The sequence below is a fragment of the Balaenoptera physalus genome, assembly GCF_965194825.1.
Source record: "Balaenoptera physalus genome assembly, chromosome: 1".
NCBI lineage: Eukaryota > Metazoa > Chordata > Mammalia > Artiodactyla > Balaenopteridae > Balaenoptera > Balaenoptera physalus.
In genome coordinates this window covers 175,363,208-175,383,438 of record NC_138882.1, presented here as the reverse complement: position 1 = coordinate 175,383,438, position 20,231 = coordinate 175,363,208, and the positions used below count along the sequence as shown (strand labels likewise).

Sequence of the window (20,231 nt, the reverse complement as noted above, 5' to 3'; positions counted from 1 at the left end):
GCTTCTTGAGTTCTCTTCCATGCTGGGACTAATTCTAGTTGCAGTTTGAAAGCATGCTATGGTGTACTGGGTCTGCTTCTTGTAGGAAAGCTAGCATTTTCTGACTTCTCAGCTAACACTGAGAGCTGAACACAGACACAAATGCACACCTACCTACCTGCCTTGCCTTCAAGGCAAGCTTTGTTCCCACAGAACTCAGCAGAAATACTCCCAGCCTAGCCAAATAACCAACCGGTTTGCAAAAGGTCCAACCAACCTGGATACTTAGGGGAGAGCCTAAGAGGTGCTCTTTGATCTCCAATGTTACTGTCCGACTCCAGGGTCAGAATCACCTCGAACTGATCTTTCCAAGGTGAGCTTGTTGTGGGAATAGGAATAGACTCAAATCAGGCCATTTTGGATTTCCTTCCTCTTCAGATGTGTCTCTTTAAGAGAACTCTTTTCTTAACTATTTGAGTATTAGGGTTTTCACAGACCTGAGCCCGTACCCAAAGCTTTCATTCTTTCTTCAAGGTACAGTTAGTTCCCAGCCTGAAGTTAATGCGTGATGTTGAGCCCATGGTATTGCTAGAGAGTGAACTTGGGGCTGGGGGTGGGTTGGGGGTGCATTTCCTGGGGTGAATACTTTTCTTTTTTTCTTTTTATTTTTTTGCCGTGCCACGCGGCACAGGGGATCTTAGTTCCCTGACCAGGGATCGAACCCGCGCCCCCTGCAGTGGAAGTGCAGACTCTTAACCACTGGACTGCCAGGGAAGTCCCTTTTTCTTTTTTAAAATATTTTTCATATTGAGCTCCTGATTGCTAATCTTGGGGCTTACTGACCTAGAGTGAACTCTTTACCGATTAATTCAAGACAAGCACAACCTCCAAATAAATACCAAATTCTCATTGAAACACTTAAAACTAGGAAAAAAAAAACTGGGTTTGTTCAGTTGGCAAACATTTGTTCATCCCTTTTGTTGGCCAGGTGTTAGGAATGTAGTTCCAGACCCTCTTGGCAGTTAAAGAATTGTCTGTGCAATATATCCCTTTCTTACCTCCTACCCCTTATGTTTTAAAGTATGGTAACTTGGAGTGAGTTCTTGGTAAATGTAGGTTATAATAATTTGATGGAGAGGGGATCTGTGAACGTTGCCCAAGCTTGTTAACATTTTCTTATAGCTCCTGATGCTGTCCTGGCAGTGTTTTGTTAAGTTTCCCCGTTGGAAAAGAACTAAAGGCTCACTGAAAGAGCTGCTCTCTTATGACTGTAGAAGTTGGGGCTGGGAAAGAAGATGAAAGTACTACATGTGCTTCTGGTAGATAGACCAGGGGTCAGCAAACTATAGCTTGTGGGCTAGTTACTTTTTTAAATTAATTAATTAATTAATTAATGGCTGCGTGGGTCTTCGTTGCTGCGCGTGGGCTTTCTCTAGTTGCGGTGAGCCGGGGCTACTCTTCGTTGTGGTGCGCAGGCTTCTCATTGCGGTGGCTTCTCGTTGCGGAGCACGGGCTCTGGGCGCGCGGGCTTCAGTAGTTGTGGCACGTGGGCTCAGTAGTTGTGGCACGTGGGCTCAGTTGCTTCGCAGCATGTGGGATCTTCCCGGACCAGGGCTCGAACCCGTGTCCCCTGCATTGGCGGGTGTATTCTTAACCACTGCGCCACCAGGCAAGTCCCTAGTTACTTGTTTTTATAAATAATGTTTTGTTAGAACACAGTCACATCCATTTGTTTATGTGTTGTCTGTGACTGCTTCTGCACTCTGGTGGCAGAGTCGAATAGTTGTGACAAAGACTGTGTGGCCTTTAGAGTCTAAAGTATTTTCTCTCTGGCCCTTAATAGAGAGTTTGCTGTATGTAAGCTATAGTATCACGACTGCATAAATGTGTGCAGTATATTTACTTTGGGTTGTTTAAGAAAAATGTTGATCATGTAGTAGGATTGTTGAAAAAAGAATCTTTCTGCCTAATACTGCTAATCCATGTCCTTGTGTGTGTGTTCCAGGATCTGTCTGGTTCAATAGACGATCTCCCCATGGGGACAGAAGGAGCTCTGAGCCCTGGAGTGAGCACATCAGGGATTTCAAGCAGCCAAGGGGAGCAGAGTAATCCAGCTCAGTCTCCTTTTTCTCCCCATACCTCCCCTCACCTGCCTGGCATCCGAGGCCCCTCCCCGTCCCCAGTCGGCTCTCCTGCCAGTGTTGCTCAGTCTCGCTCAGGACCACTCTCGCCTGCTGCAGTGCCAGGTACCCTCGGGTGCTGACCTTCGGGGAGAGGGAAAGAGGACTGGCCCCCAGCAGTATTAGGGAGCCCCAGCCTTCCACTGGCAGAGAGTTTCCCTTCAGCATTTGAAGAAGGGAGATGGGAGCCCCTTTGCTGGATCCTTTTGTGAATGGGATGCTGGGAGGTTCTTGGCCTTCTCAGAAGCCATTTCCAGTTCTAACTTGACCTTCTGGCTAGCATTTCCAGGCTTAGCCATAATTGGCTTTCTTCTTTCTCTGTCTGGAGCAGGCAACCAGATGCCACCTCGGCCACCCAGTGGCCAGTCGGACAGCATCATGCATCCTTCTATGAACCAATCAAGCATTGCCCAAGATCGAGGTGAGAGGCTGGGCTTCAAGGGAGGGGGGAGCAGGGCAGAGGCAGACCTTTGATCGATTATCTGTGCAACAGCTTTTGGAGAACTGTATGACCATGAAGCTTAGGACAATCTCAGCAGCAGGTTGTGACGTTAGGATGGGCTTGGCCATCTTGGTGGCTCCAGAATTATGTGCCCCCACAGTCATTCTTTGTTGGTCATGTGTTTTGATGGATTTCCCCCCTACATTGTGCCTAACTTGGTCAGCAAATACTAAATACTCAACACTGAATCTTTACCCTTTAAATCCTACCTCTTTTTGGGGGGAGAGTGGGGTCATTGCTGTTTGTTTTTTCAAACCTCCATTTAGTAGAAACAGTTGGTATGCCCTGGTTAATGGCTGTGTCACTTCTGAGGGTGCCTAAAAGAGCACATAATTATACAGCAAATAAGAGCCCCCGTGCAAGTATTTGCTAAAGAAAACGTAGATGGTGAAGTCCTAGGGTAAGGGAGAGCATTTGTTCCCATTGTATTGAGGTACTAACTGTATGGACACTACCCACAAATAGGTTACATGCAGAGGAACCCCCAGATGCCCCAGTACAGTTCCCCCCAGCCCGGGTCGGCCTTATCTCCACGTCAGCCTTCTGGAGGACAGATGCACACAGGCATGGGCTCCTACCAGCAGAACTCCATGGGGAGCTATGGTCCCCAGGGGAGTCAGTACGGCCCACAGGGTGAGTATACTACCGTAGGAGTACATGGAGGTGAGACGAGAAAAGAGTTCCTTGTTTGATATGCTGCTATCTGGGTTATTAGAGTAGAACTATCCTTTGCCTTAAATCCACCAAGGCCAGGCCCTAAAGTAGGGCAGGACTGCCATCATGGGGAAGTCCTTGAATATCTCTGAGCCTCTGTTTCATCTGTAAAATGGGGATAAGGTATTTAGCCCAAGACTGAGCACAGACACTTAGTAAATGGTAATTATTGGTTATTAAACTTTTTGAGTAAATTAGTCCTACTAGAGTAGATCTTTGCTCAAAATCAGCCCTAGATGGATCTAAAGCTGAATTTCTTACACAGAGCATGGAAGACGAGTATGTAGAAAGGAAAGAATTCTGGGAGTTGAAGGGCCTGGATAGCAGCATAGCCAGCCTTGCCTGCCAGACAGCCTTGCTCTGTGCTGTGCTGTCCTTTCCTAAGATGAGGGGACGACCGAGGCCTGCCTTTAAATACTCCTGGCCCCACGCCCCAACCCCCCCACTTTTTTTGTTTTTAAATGGATCATGAAGTTTTGTGTTGTTGTTGTTGTTGTTGTTGTTTAAAGAGACCATGAAATCGGTCTCTTTCCAGACCAAATATTGAACGATTCCCATTGTTTGTTATCTTTGGAGTTTTAGAGTTGAGTGTTATTAGTGAGTTGCTAGTGAGTCACTAACCAAGTCTCTGCATCTTCTCTCCTTCCCCTCCCAGGAGGCTACCCCAGGCAGCCAAACTATAATGCCTTGCCCAATGCTAACTACCCCAGTGCAGGCATGGCTGGAAGCATGAACCCTATGGGTGCTGGAGGTCAGATGCATGGGCAGCCTGGCATCCCACCTTATGGCACACTCCCTCCAGGGAGAATGAGTCATGCCTCCATGGGCAACCGGCCTTATGGCCCTAACATGGCCAATATGCCACCTCAGGTTGGGTCAGGGATGTGTCCCCCACCAGGGGGCATGAACCGGAAAACTCAAGAAACTGCTGTCGCCATGCACGTTGCTGCCAACTCTATCCAGAACAGGTAAGGCCTGGGAAGTGAAGAGGGAGGGTATCAGTGCTAGGAAACTCATTGTAGAGTCATTTAGGTTGTTGAGATACTTCTGGACCTAAATCATGTTATCTTGGTAAATATGCATTTTATTGAGAGCTCTTTAGAAAACCAGGTTTCTTTACAGTGAAAAATACAGCAGAAATGCTGATTCGTAAGCATCTTAGATTGGTATCAAATGTCACATGACCAGATATCATATGTAAAAAACTTTATAAAGTATACATTATTTTGATTAGTAAAATAAGTCTTCAGAGTTTATTTCTTCTGCCAGTCTAGCTTCTTGGTTTCCAAAAGGATTTTTTTTAATGCAATTTTATTTATTTATTTATTTATTTGTTTATTTATTTTTGGCTGCGTTGGATCTTTGTTGCTGCACGCGGGCTTTCTCTAATTGCGACGAATGGGGGCTACTCTTTCGTTGCGGTGCCCGGGCTTCTCATTGTGGTGGCTTCTCTTGTTGCAGAGCATGGGCTCTAGGCACGCGGGCTTCAGTAGTTGTGGCACGTGGGCTCAGTAGTTGTGGCTTGCGGGCTCTAGAGTGCAGGCTCAGTAGTTGTGGTGCACAGGCTTAGTTGCTCCGCAGCATGTGGGATCTTCCCGGACCAGGGCTTGAACCCGTGCCCCCTGCACTGGCAGGCGGATTCTTAACCACTGCGCCACTAGGGAAGCCCTCCAAAAGGATTTTTAATGATTCACGTGATTTGGATCTACAATGTAAGAAATGGAGGATGGTGAGGTTGTGGTTTGCCATTTCTCCTACTCTTCTGTGTGGTCCTGTGTATTTGACTCTGGTGCAAAAGTGCAGAAGGCTCATGTGATTTGGTTTAATGACTTCAAGATTCATCTCTTCTTCCTTGGCCACTGACTTCAGTGACTGTGATTCTACTGTTTTTGAGGACTCCGTCTGTGTTGTTGGTGCCTACAGTTCTTAAAGTGACTCTTCCTGGGATGTTGATGAACCACGGTAGAATAGGGTGATTGACTATAAAAAGGTGGATTTGGTAGTACTTCAGAGTGAGGGAAGCACAAAGTTTGCAGTAGGCCCATCAAGAAAGAATACAAAGGGGAGTTCCCTGGTGGCCTAGTGTTCAGGATTTTGGGCTTTCACCGCCGTGGCCCTGGTTCAGTCCCTGGTCAGGGAACTGAGATCCCGCAAGCCGTGCAACGCGGCCAAAAAATAAATAAATAAGGGTTTTTTGAGGTATAATTTTTAAAATAAAATAAAATAAAAAGAATGCAAAGCCCCTACAGGTGCCATGCTGTGAGTTTGGTTGGAGTGACATGACAGAGTAATAAAATTGAGCATTTAATCTAGGCCTTTTGCCATAGTGAGGGCCCTTAAATGCAAACACAGCTTGACTTTGGAGATGCCTTAAAAGGAGGCAGTATTTAAGAGACACCGTAAGACTCCATTCTTCAAGGAGTGTATCCTTTAAAATTGAGCTATGATTTCCTTTTGGGAGCTTGAACCCTCTTAGAACCGTTTGTGGGTGGTAGAAGATAAGAATATCTCTGTGCATGTTTGTGGTTTGCGGGAGCCATAAACTTTTTCCTTGTAAGCCTAACTAGATGATCTTGGCTCACACAGCCCTATTTAGCTCAAGTCCAAATCTGAAAGCTTAGTGTCTCTAACTCTTGTCTCTCTCTCACGCTTTGCATCTTCTTCCTCAGGCCACCAGGCTACCCCAATATGAATCAAGGGGGCATAATGGGAACTGGACCTCCCTATGGACAAGGGATTAATAGTATGGCTGGCATGATCAACCCTCAGGGACCCCCATATCCCATGGGTGGAACCATGGCCAACAATTCAGCAGGTAAGTCCTAGTCATTGTTCAGCCCAGGGATTTCTTCCAAAGTGATCTTCATGTCACCAACCTATTGGACTTTTTTCTCTTTTATAGGGATGGCAGCCAGCCCAGAGATGATGGGTCTTGGGGATGTCAAGTTAACTCCAGCCACCAAAATGAACAACAAGGCAGATGGGACACCCAAGACGGAATCTAAATCCAAGGTAATGATTTATATCTTGACCCCTCAACTTTCTGTCCCATCCTTTCAGTGATAGGAAGGAAAAAGAAGAGAGGGTGATTAGATTCCAGCCTTTTATGACACCAACTAGATAATCTTGGAAAAGGGTGCTGTCGCCTCTTCTTACCATGAAGGGTCCCAGGATAATAGTTCACTGAATTAGGTTTGAATTAGCCTAAGGGGTCTTAACGTAAATAACATGTTCTCACAGCTGTCTGATATGGAGGAAGTGCCAGACCTGCAGAGTAGAATTCTCTGCACTGCTCTCTCTGAAACTGTGACCCCTGTCCTTATGCGCTGATAGATGGTGTATGCCATGGGGCACTAGTTCTTCTCTTCCTGGACCTTACTCAGAACAGCAGGAATGGTTGGCGCCCTACGTTCTATAAAGTGGGAGACGAGGCAGGTGGGGTTTGGGTCCTTGGCCTCTCTTAGGTTGGTCCTGAGTGTGCGATTGGTTGGGCTGTGTGGCATTCTGGGGACCTGCTCAGTATTTAAGTCATTTAAAATATTTCAGCCCTTTGTCATACATACCTCATTTTCCCCAGCTTATAAAGTAGGGGAAATAAAAATCATAGCTGCCACCTCTTGTGGACGTTCACCTCTGGCTTCCAGACTCTTTTAGTCATCCTCATGTCTTGGATAGGATATCCAAAGCCATTCAAGCAGGACCCTTCCTTTCTTGAGAGGAGGAAGAGTTCACTTTCAGTTTAGTCAGTTGTCTGTCTCAAGGTCATGTTTTGTGTTTCTTGAGTTCTCTGAAACAGTCTGTAAAAGTGTGTCCAGGCTCCTGGGTAGTAGTATGGGAGTAGTGACATTGATGTCAGGTGGACAAGGGTTTGACTCTCAGTCCTGCTACTTAAGAGCTATGAGATCTTAGGCATGGCCTCCTTGTGCCTGCTACCTTATCTTTTAAGAGAAGAATAATTTATAATACCTAATGTATAAAGGCCTCTAGCACAGCACTCAATACATAACATATATAAGCAGTGTTAGCTTTCTTTCTTTACAGGAACATCTAGCTCCCTTTTGGTTTTTGTGAAGGCAGTGCAGATGTTAGTGACCACCCCAGAATGAGAAGCTTTACCGCTGCCCTAATCAAGGGATTTCTAAGACCCCTAGCATAGGCTTTGAATCTGACCAGTTCCTAAGAATCTTGACCTGCCCCTTTCAGAAATCCAGTTCTTCTACTACAACCAATGAGAAGATCACCAAGTTGTATGAGCTGGGTGGTGAGCCTGAGAGGAAGATGTGGGTGGACCGTTATCTGGCCTTCACGGAGGAGAAGGCCATGGGCATGACAAATCTGCCTGCTGTGGGTAGGAAACCTCTGGACCTGTACCGCCTCTATGTGTCTGTGAAGGAAATTGGTGGATTGACTCAGGTGAGTGCCTGGCACTTGGCTTCCCCTGTGGTTTCAACAAACCTCTCTCTAGGTACTCAGTGGCATCACTGGTGCCATGCATCCCACAGGCACATCACCCTCTCCTGCTGCTCTCTGAGTCACATACTGACAGACCAGGGAGCTCGGGCCTTCCAGAAGATAAGGCAAAGGGAGGAGGCTGAGACCTCCGTGGGTAGTGTAAAGTATTAGCATTAACTTACCATGTGTCCAGAGTCCCCCTGGGTTGCAAAAATCGGGCAAGTCTGTGGGCATTCTGATTCCATGGCAGGCAGTTTGGAGTAGTAGACAAGGGCAAGGTTCAGAGATGGGTCTGGTTTTGAATTCTTTCTTAGCCACTTACGATACATGTGACCTTAATCAAGGTGTAAAACTACTCTGAGCCCTCGTTTTTCTTATTTGTAATGTAGGGACAGTGTGTATCCTGTTAAGACTGTCGAAAGCTGGGGATAATCAAACAAAGCTTTCAGCAAGATTTCTGCCACATAAATTGGTCTACAAGATGGTACAAGGGAAGCCAGAGTAGTTGCTGATTCTTTCATTCTAGAAAGCTTCCCAATGGAGATGGAATTTCAGGAGCTATTAAATAGAAATAGTTTATGAAGGAAGAAGTAGGTGGGAAATTGTGTTTAGTCACTCTGTATGGGAGACTTAAGTGATTGGGTTAATCTCCACTGGAAGCCTCTGAACCGAGCACCACCTTGAGCCTTGGGCCTGCCCTAATAACTTATATCTTTGTTTTACACTCAACCCAGGAGTCAAACAGGTGAGGCAACGCTGGCAGACAGCCCACTGTGCCTTGCAAACTTTCCTCCTATGTATGTTCTGTAGTCATCATACTAGGAGCCTGCTATTGGATCTGAGTGTGTGGCTGAGCTCAGGGGGAGGCGTCGTGGGGAGGGGTGTATTCCAAACCTTCTAAATCAGAAGAGAAAACAGCTGTCACCAGCAGAAAAGAAAATGATTGGAATGAAGCCAACCAACAGTCAGTTATGAATTCCTTCTCCCTCAGGCTTTATTCCCCTCCCCCACAAAAGGAAAACAAAATAAAACAAGACACGTGCACACCACCACATAACGAGCGTGGGAAGCCGAGCCACAGCAGGCTTCTGAGGTGACCCTGGGTTCATTCCTGCCATTCTCCCTGGTAGTGAGCTCTTGTAGTCAGGGCTCTTCTACCTGTAGGGAAAGGGGGCATTGGGTTAGGTTTGGCAAACTGTTGATTGTGTGGGCTTCTGGATTCACTGGACCTAAGATGAGGTATAGAGGGAATCCCAAAGCCTGGGTCTGTCTTCCAGTTTGCAGAAGGTTGCCAACCTTTTAGATGCAGTGATGTGATTGAACTCTAACGACGGAGTTCAGAGGAGAAAGAGTGCTGTTACAAGTTAGTTTCTGAAGGCTCCAAGAAGGCAAAAGATGAGCCCTGAGCTTTTCTGAAGGATTAGTAGGGTTTAGGTAGAGGCGGGGGCCATTCCAGTTGACTGGCCCAGATGGCATGCTGATGGGAAAGAGTCTGGAGTATACCCTACCAGTGCCACCTCCAACCTTCAAGACTCTGCTCAGATATTGCCTGCTCTAGGAAGTGTTCATCTAGGTTGTTCCTTTCTTTGCTTCCTTATCACTCTTCTCTGGTGTCACAGGTACCAAACCAGCAGGTATCAAAACATATTGAACTCCTCGTGGATTGGGACTGGAAAGCCAGTGTTTCTAACCTTGAGAGACAGGCTTATCACATGGTGGATGAATAAACATAAGAGTACATGAAGGGGACTTCCCTGGCGGTCCAGTGGTTAAGACTCCGCGCTTCCATTGCAGGGAGCATGGGATCCATCCCTGGTTGGGGAACTAAGATCCCGCGTGTCGCGTAGCGCGGCCAAAAAAAAAAAGAATACGTGAAGAAGGAGACCTGCCTGGCTAAAGCAGACAGACCTAGTGTAGGGACTGGGGGACTGGTCTTGCTCAGTGTGTGCTGAAGCTGAGGAGAGGAGGCAGAACTGTAGGCCGGCCGCTGGGAAGGGGCAAAGAAGTCATAGGGCCTGAAGCATCTCCCGGACAATCAAGACAGTGCTGAGGGAAAGGGGCTTGTAGTTATGTCATTGAGATGCAGGAAGCAGTGACGCAAGAATATCAAATTTGCAAGGAGCCCCACACTGAGAAAAAAAATCAGATATGAAAACCCCCAGTTTGACAAAGTAAAAGTCAAGCAGGGTGGTCGTTGATATTGCCACACGTCTCCATTTTATAAAATGTTAGTTTTTATCAGAGCATTTAAAATATGATTTGGATCTGATGGTGATTTGCACATCATTTCTCATCAGTACACTTGTGTAAAGGAAAGCCCATACCTTCTGAATTCCATTCTCTCTAATAGTGATGTAAAGTTTGCCCTATTTTGAATAAGCACTGTCTGACAGTTGCAGTGATCTGTGGATAAAACCTGCTGAGGGTAGAGGGAAGCCATGGATTTAATGTTTATTGTGGACTCTCCACCAAGCAAGGTTAACTTTTGTGGTTAACTGAGAACTGTGATATCACAAGATGAGTACCTGGTAGCCTGATGGGGTTTGGGGTATGTGCGCAGGAAGACCAGATGGAAGATGTACCCCAACTCTTCTGGTTGGTTGTACAGGTCAACAAGAACAAAAAATGGCGGGAACTTGCGACCAACCTCAATGTCGGCACCTCAAGCAGTGCTGCCAGCTCCTTGAAAAAGCAGTACATCCAATGTCTCTATGCCTTTGAGTGCAAGATCGAACGGGGAGAAGACCCTCCCCCAGACATCTTTGCAGCTGCTGATTCCAAGAAGTCCCAGCCCAAGATCCAGCCTCCCTCTCCTGGTAAGGATTGGGTGAGCAGCCTCACCAAGGCTCACCCTTCAAGGGTAGCATTCAGTGGACTTGAGGACGTGGGGAGTGGGAAGGGTAAGCTGGGACAAAGTGAGAGAGTGGCATGGACATATATACACTACCAAATGTAAAATAGATAGCTAGTGGGAAGCAGCCGCATAGCACAGGGAGATCAGCTCGGTGCTTTGTGACCACCTAGAGGGGTGGGAGAGGGAGGGTGGGAGGGAGACGTAAGAGGGAGGGGATATGGGGATATATGTATATGTATAGCTGATTCACTTTGTTATACAGCAGCAACTAACACAACATTGTAAAGCAATTATACTCCAATAAAGATGTTTTAAAAAAATGAAAAAAATAAAAGAGTAGCATTCAAGGGTCCAGGTTCCTTATTCACCAGTGCCTGCCACCAGGGGTGTGTGCTTTGCCCTGTCCTACCACAGAGCTTAACAGGTTGGCAGACTAAAGAGCGGGCAGTGGCGACTCCCTTGGGAGATAGTTTGCAGCAGCCCTTAAGTTTTAATTTTCATTGTGCACCTGGCATCTTGCCAAATGTTTGTAAACTAGTGAGTGGGAGGGACACCAAAGGAGTCGGGAAATCTGACAAATAGCAGTGAGGCAGGGCCATCTGGGAGCTTTGGCTCACTGATGTCAGCGCCTTAGAATGCAGCTCAGACTAGAGCCCTGAATTCCCCAGGGAGCTGAGATGGTAATGAATGGGAAGGAGGGGGTGGGGAGGGAACATGAATGGAGCTCTCTGCTGGGAGTGCCTCTGCCCACCCTCCTTTCTGAGAGGAGGATGGGGCCTGGACAAGCATGGGGAGGGAAGAAGGCCAGGGCTCCTAGAAGGTGGGTGTAAACACATGCGCCCTGGTGTTGACCTCTGAGGGTATAGTGAGTGCCTGAGATGACTCATCAGCTGGGGAGGCCTAAGCAGTGGGCTATCTGCTGCTGGGAATGGTAGCTACTGGAAACATTAATTATGGGTAGTTCTGTGCTCATCAGCTTAAGGGAACATTGGAAACTGCACAGTGACACTGGGTTAGATGCTTGAGAATAGGAGTTCCTGGGCTCCTACAGTGTTCTGCAGGTTTGGGGCAAGATGGAACCTCCCCACCCAGCATTCCAGGGCCTCTTACTGGGAGCTTGTGTACCAGCATTACAAGGTGTAATAGGTTAGGTAGGGTCCTTGGGGGAAGTAAAGAAAAGTAGTCAGGGAAGCTGACAGACTCAAGGAATCACCAGCATGTTGATGGCATCGCCACACCACTCCTGGTCTCCAAATGTGAACAGCCGCAAAAAGCGATAGCGCTCTCAAATTTCCTTCTTTATTACTGGCCTTGCAGATCCTCTCTTGAGAAGGGTTATTTAGGTCTTAAAGAACCCTAGTTCTAGCCTTATAGCCATCTGCTTCAAAGAGATCCTAGGGCATTTGTGTGTTGCTGTGAGAGTTAAACACTTTCCTGCTCACCCTGCATCTCTGTCCACAGCGGGATCAGGGTCAATGCAGGGGCCACAGACACCTCAGTCAACCAGCAGTTCCATGGCAGAAGGGGGAGACCTGAAGCCACCAACTCCAGCATCCACACCACACAGCCAGATCCCCCCCTTGCCAGGCATGAGGTAAGGCCTGGAGCAGCGACAGGTGGTTTGGGGGGCCCTGGACAGAAGTGTATGAGCTCCTGTGCAGCCCAGGGCGGTCCCCGCTCTGCCTGTCCAACCAGTGACTCCCATGTGCCTTGCATTATCGGAGGAATTCCTTTATTTGGGGTCTAATTGGCTTTCCTCACTCCGGAGCAGGAGCAATTCGGTCGGGATCCAGGATGCCTTTCCTGATGGAAGTGACCCCACATTCCAAAAGCGGAATTCCATGACTCCAAACCCTGGGTACCAGCCCAGTATGAATACCTCTGACATGATGGGGCGCATGTCCTACGAGCCAAATAAGGATCCTTATGGCAGCATGAGGAAAGGTGACCCACTGCTGTTGGCCTTACGTCCTCGAGGACAGGGGAATTGTGGGTGGCGGGGGGTAATCTTGAGAGTGATTTAAGGTTTCTTGTCAAGCCACCCTCTCTTCTTGTCTCCCTCTCCCTGGCCTCACCTTGTCATCCCTTTATAAGTATGTCTTCTTTGCTGGTTGGGGCCTTTTTAGATCTCTGTTAAAGACCTGTTAGTTGGAACAAACCTGAGCTCTGAAGAGGGCCTGGGTCTTTGGGGCAGGCAAGGTATAGGCTGCTAGACCTACTGACCAACCAGTTTGCTCACCGTCTTCCCTTTTGCTCTTAGCTCCAGGGAGTGATCCCTTCATGTCCTCAGGTCAGGGCCCTAACGGCGGGATGGGGGACCCCTACAGTCGAGCTGCCGGCCCTGGGCTGGGAAATGTGGCAATGGGACCGCGACAGCACTATCCCTATGGAGGTCCTTATGACAGAGTGAGGTAAGCACACCCCACCTCCCACCCCCATCCCGCACCAGCACCCCACAGCTATCATGGACTCAACCTGCTTCTCCAATTTTGTTTAGGACGGAGCCCGGAATAGGACCCGAGGGAAACATGGGCACTGCAGCCCCACAGCCGAATCTCATGCCTTCCAACCCAGACTCGGGGATGTATTCTCCTAGCCGTTACCCCGCGCAGCCGCAGCCGCAGCCGCAGCCGCAGCAGCAACGGTAAGTAAAGCCTGGTCTCAGTGCCACTGGGGCTCAGGCTTCCCCACTTCCCACCCTGATCCTCTGTTTCTCTCCTTCCTCCAGACATGATTCCTATGGCAATCAGTTCTCCGCTCAAGGCACCCCTTCCAGCAGCCCCTTCCCCAGCCAGCAGACCACAATGTATCAGCAGCAGCAGCAGGTGAGGAGGGTAGCGGGTGAGCTGACACACAGGTTCCCCCGAGAGCCAGTTAGAAGGCTAAGTTGTGCAGTCTGTGAAGCCCACTTTAGACTCTTTGGTGTTCTTCTCCCACCCCGATGGCCGGTTCTGTCTGAAGAGCCAGGCCCTCAGTCTCTTCCCTGTTTGGAGTCTAGTCCCGTCTCTAGTTCTCCAAAAGGGTTAGAAACAGGCCTTATTTTGATTTTTGAACTTTTCCACATTTTTCTACTTAGAGCAAGGGAGAGCCAGAGGGAATAGAGAATGATTCTTGCTTTCAGAAACAACTTCAAAAGATAACTCATAAAGGTGATTCCTTTGTTCCCTTGGAGTCTGTGTCCTCTCTTCTAGAGGGGCAGAAGTAAGCCCAGCAGGTGTCTGGTGTAGCATCTGGGCAGCGGTGGGTCTTGTGTCCCTGAGTGCAGAGTATTAACCTTTCCTCTGCTTGTCCCCGTCTTAGAATTACAAGCGGCCGATGGATGGCACATACGGCCCTCCTGCCAAGCGGCACGAAGGGGAGATGTACAGTGTGCCATACAGCACGGGGCAGGGGCAGCCCCAGCAGCAGCAGTTGCCCCCAGCCCAGCCCCAGCCTGCCAGCCAGCAACAAGCTGCTCAGCCTTCCCCTCAGCAAGATGTGTACAACCAGTATGGCAATGCCTATCCTGCCACTGCCGCCGCTGCTACTGAGCGCCGACCAGCAGGCGGCCCCCAGAACCAGTTTCCATTCCAGTTTGGCCGAGACCGTGTCTCAGCACCCCCTGGCTCCAGTGCCCAACAGAACATGCCACCGCAGATGATGGGCGGCCCCATACAGGCATCGGCTGAGGTTGCTCAGCAAGGCACCATGTGGCAGGGGCGTAATGACATGACCTACAATTACGCCAACAGGCAGAGCACGGGCTCTGCCCCGCAAGGCGCTGCCTATCATGGCGTGAACCGAACAGAGGAAATGCTGCACACGGATCAGAGAGCCAACCATGAAGGCCCATGGCCTTCCCACGGCACACGCCAGCCCCCATATGGTCCTTCTGCCCCCGTGCCCCCCATGACAAGGCCCCCTCCATCCAACTACCAGCCCCCACCAAGCATGCAGAATCACATTCCTCAGGTATCCAGCCCTGCTCCCCTGCCCCGGCCAATGGAGAACCGCACGTCTCCTAGCAAGTCTCCATTCCTGCACTCTGGGATGAAGATGCAGAAGGCAGGTCCCCCAGTACCTGCCTCACACATAGCACCTGCCCCTGTGCAGCCCCCTATGATTCGGCGGGACATCACCTTCCCACCTGGCTCTGTTGAAGCCACACAGCCTGTGTTGAAGCAGAGGAGGCGGCTCACGATGAAAGACATCGGTAAGGAGACCTCCTTGATTGGGTTGCTTAATCTGCCTCTTTACCTCTTGTTCATTGTTCTGTCTCCATCCTGGTGTTCTGGATGAATTAAAATCTGGTCCAGTGTTGACTAAAATAGAGCCAAAGAACGTTGGGTAAGGAAGAAATCAGCTGATGTCAGGCTTTACTAAAGGAATTGCCACACAGTGATGTCCTAAGAGAGCCTAGAAGCCATGAGGGGCAGATGTGTGTCATCTCCCAGATTGGAACTGCCTCTCACCATGTGTTCTCTTCAGAGTAGCCTGACTGATGAGCCAGCTCTGGGGTGGGGGGCGCCTCCTGCCAACCTGGGCTTGGTGGATGGACGACGTGGCGGTTTATTTCAGGAACCCCGGAGGCATGGCGGGTAATGATGTCCCTCAAGTCTGGGCTGCTGGCAGAGAGCACGTGGGCATTAGACACCATTAACATCCTGCTGTATGATGACAACAGCATCATGACTTTCAACCTCAGTCAGGTGAGTACAGGAGCCCGGGGAAGACTGGGAGGGCCTGAGATCTTCTTGAAGTAGATGATGCTAAGTGACCAGGGAATTAAGCCACCCTGGCCAACATGGTCTCCTTTCTCTCACTTGCTGTCTGATACCTTCTCTGCCAGTACTTTGCCACCAGCCATGGGCCTAGAATACTGAGAACAATAATAATTTGTGTAATTTAGTCAATCAGGATTGACTTTAGAGAGAGAAACTTGTTGGTGTTGGTAAGAAATGCAGATTCTGTTGATGTCAGTAAGGACACCATATTTTCTAGACTACCAAGAAGAACCTATGGTCTCTGTCAGTGAGTAGAGCAGTTTCTTTATTTTCCCTTTCTTTCTTCATCCACTCCGAATAGAAGAGGTCTTTCTTGATCCCACTTTTCCTAAGGTGTAGAATGGGAAGTGTAAAGAAGTGCACGCTGCTGGGCGGGGGCTGGGGGGGGCAGTTAATGCAGAGGTGGTTTTCCAGACCTTTTCTCCATAGACACGCACCTGGAGTTTTCTCAGCTGGGAAGAGTTTCTGCTGCAATATCCTACTCTTTCTTTTGATCATCCTCAGCACCTACCAGCCCATCTGTTAAGGAGTTGACTAGGGGGGCATTGTTATTAATAGTTCCCATTTACTGTGCCCTCACTTTGTGCTAGGTACTTCATATTTTCTTTTGTGTTATCCTCACTGCAGCCTTCTGAGGCAGCTGTGGCCTCTTAGAGATGACTAAATAGGCTCAGAGTCTTATCTTTGCCCAGGTTCACACAGCTGTTAGCAGTCTTTCTGAATCCAAAGCCTGCTTCCCATGAGAAGGAAAAGGAACAAATATTGATTGAGCAATTTCCATAAGCCAGGCACTTGACATATTCCATTTAGACGTTAGAACAACCCTGTAAAGTTTTAGGAATGTGCATCATTTTTAGTGGAAAGATAGGAAAGCTACAGCTCAGAGAGTTTAAATCATACAGATAGTTCCTAGAAAAGCCAAAATTCAAACCTGAATCTTTTTTTAAGTCTAAAGCCCTGTTTTTTCCTTTCTGCTATACTCTTTAGCCAAGAGATTAATCTGACTGGAGATTAATGTTTTCTGCTAGGAGTAGTAAATGGCCTGTACAGGATCTAAGCTGAAATTTGGGTCTGTCTAGCACCAGCTTGGAACAGTGTTTAGAGAATATAAGCCTCATCCCACTCATTATGTTACATGATGCACAGAGGTCCAGCCTCCTGGAAAAGTTGGGGAGCTTGGGGAAGAGAGCAGATGAACATCTGTCCACCCTGCATTGTGTTGGAAGGTGTTATCCCATCATGCCTAGCCTTGGGCTCCACTTGGCAGTGGAATGTAGAGAGCGTCCTAAGAGGGACAATGGCAGTGACCAACGGGTAGGAAGCTGGGCCTGGTGAAGAGAAGCAGAAATTGGTTGAGAAAGGTGAGGCTGAGAGTTGGGTGGCACTGGTAGGTGAGGTGCAGAGTTGCTGGTCAGTGATCCATCTGCTGAGGCAGGCTTGTGTGAAGATTATTTGGGCAGAAGGAAGAACTTTGTGCTAAGCAGAGGAGAGTTCAAGTGACTTGCTTTGTGGAGGGCCTTTGGGAAAGGAGAACTCTGACTCTCCCAGTGATACAGACATCTGACCTAGAAGGGAAGAGGGGAGATTAGATAGAAAACCTTGGCAGGCCTCTCAAGTCAAGGATTCTCTTCTTAGCCCACTTTTCTTCCTTAATTTATTTCCTATTCTTTCTCTTCTAGCTCCCAGGGTTGCTAGAGCTCCTTGTGGAATATTTCCGACGTTGCCTGATTGAGATCTTTGGCATTTTAAAGGAGTATGAGGTGGGTGACCCAGGACAGAGAACACTACTGGACCCTGGGAGATTCAGCAAAGCATCTAGTCCAGCTCCTGTGGAGGGGGAGGAGGAGGAAGACCTTCTAGGTCCTAAACTAGAGGAGGAAGAAGAGGAGGAAGTAATTGAAAATGATGAGGAGATGGCCTTTGCGGGCAAGGACAAAGCCGCCTCAGAGAATAGTGAGGAGAAACTGATTAGTAAGTTTGACAGGCTTCCAGTAAAGATCGTGCAAAAGAATGACCCGTTTGTGGTGGACTGCTCAGATAAGCTTGGGCGCGTGCAGGAGTTTGACAGTGGCTTGCTGCACTGGCGGATTGGTGGGGGGGACACCACTGAGCATATCCAGACCCACTTTGAGAGCAAAACAGAGCTGCTGCCTTCCCGGCCTCATGTACCCTGCCCACCAGTCACTCGGAAGTATGTCACAGCAGTAGCGGGTACACCAGGGACAACAGAGCAGGAGGGCCCCCCGACCGATGGCCCGCCAGAAAAACGGATCACAGCCACTATGGATGACATGTTGTCCACCCGGTCTAGCACGTTGACCGAGGAGGGAGCTAAGAGTGTAGAGGCCACCAAGGAAAGCAGCAAGTTCCCATTTGGCATCAGCCCAGCACAGAGCCATCGGAACATCAAGATCCTAGAGGATGAACCCCACAGTAAAGATGAGACCCCACTGTGTACCCTTCTGGACTGGCAGGATTCCCTTGCCAAACGCTGCGTCTGTGTCTCCAATACCATCCGAAGTCTGTCATTTGTACCAGGCAACGACTTCGAGATGTCCAAACACCCGGGGCTGCTGCTGATCCTGGGCAAGCTCATCCTTCTGCACCACAAGCACCCAGAACGGAAGCAGGCGCCACTGACTTACGAGAAGGAGGAGGAGCAGGACCAGGGGGTGAGCTGCAACAAAGTGGAGTGGTGGTGGGACTGCTTGGAGATGCTTCGGGAGAACACCTTGGTCACGCTCGCCAACATTTCGGGGCAGTTGGACCTCTCCCCATACCCCGAGAGCATCTGCCTGCCTGTCCTGGATGGACTCCTACACTGGGCAGTCTGCCCTTCAGCTGAAGCCCAGGACCCCTTCTCCACCCTGGGCCCCAACGCCGTCCTCTCCCCCCAGAGACTGGTCTTGGAAACCCTCAGCAAACTCAGCATCCAGGACAACAATGTGGACCTGATCCTGGCCACACCCCCCTTCAGCCGCCTGGAGAAGTTGTATAGCACCATGGTGCGCTTCCTCAGTGACCGAAAGAACCCGGTGTGCCGGGAGATGGCTGTAGTACTGCTAGCCAACCTGGCACAGGGTGACAGCCTGGCAGCCCGTGCCATTGCAGTGCAGAAAGGCAGCATCGGCAACCTCCTGGGCTTCCTGGAGGATAGCCTTGCTGCCACACAGTTCCAGCAGAGCCAGGCCAGCCTGCTCCACATGCAGAACCCGCCCTTTGAGCCAACTAGTGTGGACATGATGCGACGGGCTGCCCGTGCGCTGCTGGCCCTGGCCAAGGTGGACGAGAACCACTCGGAGTTCACGCTGTACGAGTCACGGCTGTTGGACATCTCGGTATCACCGTTGATGAACTCATTGGTTTCACAAGTCATTTGCGATGTACTGTTTTTGATTGGCCAGTCATGACAGCCGTGGGACACCTCCCTCCCTGTGTGCGTGTGCGTGTGTGGAGAACTTAGAAACTGACTGTTGCCCTTTATTTATGCAAAACCACCTCAGAATCCAGTTTACCCTGTGCTGTCCAGCTTCTCCCTTGGAAAAAAAGTCTCTCCTGTTTCTCTTTCCTCTTCCTTCTCGCCCCTTCTTCCTCCCCATCGTTCTATTCCCCGTCCTCACTTTACTCCCCTCAGGACCCTGCCCTATTTGAAAAGACAAAGCTCTGCCTACATAGAAGACTTTTTTTATTTTAACCAAAGTTACTGTCGTTTACAGTGAGTTTGGGGAAAAAAAAATAAAAATAAAAATGGCTTTCCCAGTCCTTGCATCAAGGGGATGCCACATTTCATAATGTTTTTAATGGTTAAAAAAAACAAAAAAAAAAAAACAAAAAAAAAGGAAAAAAAAAAACAAAAAAAACCCTGAAGGACAAAAATGGTGACTGCTGAACTGTGTATGGTTTATCGTTGTACATTCACAATCTTGCAGGAACCGAGAAGTTCGCAGTTGTGGACAAACCCTGTTCACTGGAGAGGCCTGTGCAGTAGAGTGTAGACCCTTTCATGTACTGTACTGTACACCTGATACTGTAAACATACTGTAATAATAATGTCTCACATGGAAACAAGAGAAAACGCTGGGTCAGCAGCAAGCTGTAGTTTTTAAAAATGTTTTTAGTTAAACGTTGAGGAGAAAAAAAAAAAAAAGGCTTTTCCCCCAAAGTATCATGTGTGAACCTACAACACCCTGACCTCTTTCTCTCCTCCTTGATTGTATGAATAACCCTGAGATCACCTCTTAGAACTGGTTTTAACCTTTAGCTGCAGCGGCTGCGCTGCCACGTGTGTATATATATGACGTTGTACATTGCACATACCCTTGGATCCCCACAGTTTGGTCCCCCTCCCAGCTACCCCTTTATAGTATGACGAGTTAACAAGTTGGTGACCTGCACAAAGCGAGACACAGCTATTTAATCTCTTGCCAGACATCGCCCCTCTTGGTGCGATGCTGTACAGGTCTCTGTAAAAAGTCCTTGCTGTCTCAGCAGCCAATCAACTTATAGTTTATTTTTTTCTGGGTTTTTGTTTTGTTTTGTTTTCTTTCTAATCGAGGTGTGAAAAAGTTCTAGGTTCAGTTGAAGTTCCTGATGAAGAAACACAATTGAGATTTTTTCAGTGATAAAATCTGCATATTTGTATTTCAAACAATGTAGCTAAAACTTGATGTAAATTCCTCCTTTTTTCCTTTTTTGGCTTAATGAATATCATTTATTCAGTATGAAATCTTTATACTATATGTTCCACGTGTTAAGAATAAATGTACATTAAATCTTGGTAAGACGTT

The 20,231-nt window shown here is 48.5% G+C and overlaps 1 protein-coding gene across 6 annotated transcripts in view; it reads left to right on the top strand.

Moving 5' to 3' along the window:
• Positions 1 to 20,231, top strand: part of ARID1A (AT-rich interaction domain 1A) — a 70,440-nt gene extending 50,209 nt beyond the window's left edge. For 2 of the 6 annotated variants that reach the window (XM_082412507.1, XM_082412509.1), the window contains 16 exons: positions 1,985 to 2,225; positions 2,488 to 2,580; positions 3,127 to 3,294; positions 4,031 to 4,343; positions 6,045 to 6,190; positions 6,278 to 6,387; positions 7,579 to 7,788; positions 10,436 to 10,643; positions 12,143 to 12,275; positions 12,450 to 12,625; positions 12,942 to 13,092; positions 13,179 to 13,325; positions 13,410 to 13,506; positions 13,982 to 14,873; positions 15,239 to 15,369; positions 17,124 to 20,231. In XM_082412507.1, the coding sequence (XP_082268633.1) occupies positions 1,985 to 2,225; positions 2,488 to 2,580; positions 3,127 to 3,294; positions 4,031 to 4,343; positions 6,045 to 6,190; positions 6,278 to 6,387; positions 7,579 to 7,788; positions 10,436 to 10,643; positions 12,143 to 12,275; positions 12,450 to 12,625; positions 12,942 to 13,092; positions 13,179 to 13,325; positions 13,410 to 13,506; positions 13,982 to 14,873; positions 15,239 to 15,369; positions 17,124 to 18,854 (4,947 nt within the window). In that variant the 3' untranslated portion in view covers positions 18,855 to 20,231. The remainder of the gene's footprint in view (positions 1 to 1,984; positions 2,226 to 2,487; positions 2,581 to 3,126; positions 3,295 to 4,030; positions 4,344 to 6,044; positions 6,191 to 6,277; positions 6,388 to 7,578; positions 7,789 to 10,435; positions 10,644 to 12,142; positions 12,276 to 12,449; positions 12,626 to 12,941; positions 13,093 to 13,178; positions 13,326 to 13,409; positions 13,507 to 13,981; positions 14,874 to 15,238; positions 15,370 to 17,123) is intronic. The other 4 variants (XM_082412506.1, XM_082412504.1, XM_082412505.1 and 1 more) reach the window with 4 other exon arrangements.